The sequence below is a fragment of the Halyomorpha halys genome, unplaced genomic scaffold (genome assembly GCF_000696795.3).
Source record: "Halyomorpha halys isolate HHAL.00 unplaced genomic scaffold, Hhal_1.1 Scaffold373.1, whole genome shotgun sequence".
Taxonomy (NCBI): domain Eukaryota; kingdom Metazoa; phylum Arthropoda; class Insecta; order Hemiptera; family Pentatomidae; genus Halyomorpha; species Halyomorpha halys.
Window position 1 is genome coordinate 217,265 of NW_027109386.1, and position 3,714 is coordinate 220,978.

A 3,714-nucleotide genomic window follows, 5' to 3' on the forward strand; every position below is an offset into this window, starting at 1 on the left:
ATTTTAATATAGTTATAAATATATATATTTTTTTATATAATTGTTTTATGAATTATATTGGAAATAAATATTATAATTATTATTATTACATACATAATGTATAATTAAAATAGAAATACATGCTTTATTTTCATGGGTTTTTCCCCTTGTTCTTCCACTGGTTTTTTCAATTTCCAAAAACAAAAATTAGATAAATATAGTTTATTTAGTTGTTTTTTTCTAAAATGTTGTCGTTCAATAAAATAATTTATTGAAACCCAGTGTTGTCCGAGAGTACCTATTTCGCTAATAGCCGAGATTAAATCTTAAACTATATCAGGACAAACGAGTGATTTGGAATCCTTATGCAAGAATAAAAAGATTGGAAACTGCTTGTCGATTCCGACTTATAAAAAACAAAACAAATCTAGCTTTATTAGTTTTTTTTTCTAAAATGTTGACGTTCAATAAAATAATTTATTGAAACCCAGTGTTGTCCGAGAGTACCTATTTCGCTTATAGCCGAGATTAAATCTTAAACTATATCAGGACAAACGAATGATTTGGAATCCTTATGCAAGAATAAAAAGACTGGAAACTGCTTGTTGATTCCGACTTATAAAAAACTAAACAAATGGTCCAAACTTCCAATTAATTTCAAAAGCCTCGTTTACTAATCATGTAAATTAGGACTTGACTAGGAAGTGAGTTTTGGGGCTATACTGAATCATTCAATTCCTTCTGTATCCAATCCAAAGAAACCAAAATTTGACGTTAAATCCTTGATACTCTTTAGTATGTCACAAATAAAATCTTTAATAATGTTCCATTTGTAACTGATCTGGCCTAAACCAGATTATCAATCCTGCCGTAATTAACTCCATAATCACCCAAACCCAATAATTTCTAATCTTGCTTCCTCCCAAGGGATCAGAAATGTTATTGAAGTGCTACCAATGGGTAGGGTAATTTCTTCACTACTTTGCCTTAAATTTTTATGCTACATTGTATTTTATTTTAACACAGTTTTTAAATTCGATAAAAAAAATTAAAGAAAAAATATGTGTAACATTAGGCGCAATGCACCGGTCGCACCTGCCCTAATCCGGTCCTGCACATGGCCATTTATATTAATTTCTTTGTTACTTTATGGTATACATTATAATATAAAAATATAGTGTTGTCTAAATTAATAGGTGATATATTATACCTGAAAGACGATGTGTGACAAGTTATCCATGTCCCTGTCCAACGGCTCCAAGAGTTGCAGCTTTTTCTCGCTTAGGACGAAGATAGGATTTCCTTTTGGAAAAATTAGGTCCAGCTTGATTTCGGTATACGGATCACCTTTAATTGGCAGTTCTGGAGGGGTGGTTTCCTGAGATATATCTAAAACATAAGAATAAGTACATTTAATCTCATTGCACATTATGAAGTTGGTAAATGTATCTTGTACCTCAAGTTTAACCTTTATATAAAAAATAATTAAATAAACTAAATTAATGTAAATGATTAGACATTAGTGAGAGGGGATAGCTCAGTGGTAAGTCCAAGGACCCGAGTTCGAATCTGGCGGTGTATACTATCCCATAAGGAATATTTCAAGTAGATACCAGATCAGTAGCCTAAGGTGGAATACAACCCGAGACGAAAAATCAGATGATACACTTACTCATTCCATAAGCATTTCCTCCCCAAATTCGAAATATTTTCGACATAAATACCAGGGACTAAATATTTATTACCTGTTATTAATTTTAATCGAACGGCTAGGGAACTAGTGAACTAAAAAAAAAAAAACATAATAATAATATTTATATAAATGGAAACGACGACCTGACATACTTTTTTTGTAGAACACTACTGCATTTTAAGTACTACTATTTTGAAAAATAATTATAAAAAAAATCGAACCATCTATATTTGACCTCATCTAGGTATAATCAAAAACAAAAAATATAAGGAGAATCAACTCTAAAGTACCAGAACAGGATCGTTTACAATTTTTATGAGGTATCTAATAATATATCTGTATCAAATGAAAATATCAGATGATACCGGCATCAAATATTTTATATTATAGACATTAAATGAGTACAAAAAAAACAAAACAGAGGCGTGGCATACCATACTCCCCTTCGAAGGGAAAATAAAGCCAAAAGTAGGGGAGTTTATCATGAATTAATTAATACTCCTTCCTGCAAGGTAGGACTAAACCACCTTAAAAGCTATGTGGTTTAGTCCTTAGTTTTGGACTAAACCACACAAAAGCTAAGGCCATCACTAACGAATTTAATTTTGTAGAGTTAAAAATAATTTTTGACTTTTTGTTGTACATTTTAAATGTTCCATAAGACAATTATATTTTGTAATAAATAATTATTGAGGATCAACAAATTAAAATAAATTACACAAGTATTTTCAGATAGGGTTGCTGTTGACAGAGAAGGTATGGGGTAGTTTATATCATTACACAAGCAGTATAATAGAAATATTGTCTCAAGGTTGAATTTCGTTTATTGTTCTGGGTATCAGTGGCCTGAAATATCCTGAACTCCAGGCAAACGGACCACTCAACTCTCTTAGATCAACTAACAACGAAACTAGCATGTATGTTTACAGTCCACAGCTTCTGTTCTGCATACCACTCGTTACAGCGACATCGCCTTGAGTGTATGTAATAGGAATACAGACTAGTAAGAAACGAACAGCAAATAAGGAGCAGTAAGGCAATAAATAGCTATTAGCAGTTAAAATCGCTACTACACATATTAAATAACTGTTAAATAACAGTAGTAATTAAGTTTATTGGTTTATTTTTCGAAGGCTCTTATATAATATTTTTCATTTTGGGAGATTACTTTATTAGTATTGATGTTTTTTTTTATTTAATACCAGATCGGCCTGTTGATGTAATATAACAGTTACATTATTTTTTGTTTAATAATTGTGTTGGGGCGAGGGGTGTTTCGTATGTGAACAAAAATTTTGGGCTTTAACAAATTGATTATGTGGAAGGGAGGTATAGTCTCGTGCAAAAGACACACCAAACTATTTACAACGTGCATTATAAACAAATATATATACAATAAATAAAAAAATAGATAAAATTAATAATTCTTTAGAAGAGTGGAAAAAAAGAAAAGTTAATTACAAACAAATGTCATTTATAGATTTAATAAAATAAATTTCTGACTTTTAATAGGGAAAATGGAAGTTAATTTCAGAAAAAGACAAAGAGAAAAAATTAATAAAACAGTAGTAATGACAAATATAGAATTCATATCTGGATGTCTTTAACTAGCCTAGGCTTCATTCTTCTAGATGAGGTTGGATTTCCCAAATTGTAAGTTACTGCTCCTTTAACTGCCGGCAACTGGGAAAGTATAATTGATAAAATTCTCATATATTAGACTTATTCTTGTTTTTCTCAAATTAATATTTTAATATTATGCATTATAAAAGAAATGGATAATATTTTTGAAAGGAAACTTATTTTTAATATTAATTTGAAATTTAAAAAAATAATAAACTGTACCGCAATACTTATGTTACTTTGTGAGGAACTACTGTTACTAGACAAACGGTTGTGCAACGAGGCTCACCACCAGATTTTTTCCAATTAAGGGTCCCTACTTTATGAGGCTGGGTGGACAAGGGGTGGTTCTCGAACCCTAAGGCTGGCCACGGTTACAGTGACACCGTAATAATAATTATTATAATTATATAATAATA

The 3,714-nt window shown here is 30.5% G+C and overlaps 1 protein-coding gene across 3 annotated transcripts in view; it reads right to left on the reverse strand.

Moving 5' to 3' along the window:
* Positions 1-3,714, reverse strand: part of LOC106681895 (cadherin-99C) — a 430,333-nt gene that overhangs the window by 133,129 nt on the left and 293,490 nt on the right. For all 3 annotated transcript variants that reach the window (XM_014422456.2, XM_014422457.2, XM_014422455.2), the window contains one exon: positions 1,190-1,368. In XM_014422456.2, coding sequence (XP_014277942.1) covers positions 1,190-1,368 — 179 coding nt within the window. The remainder of the gene's footprint in view (positions 1-1,189; positions 1,369-3,714) is intronic.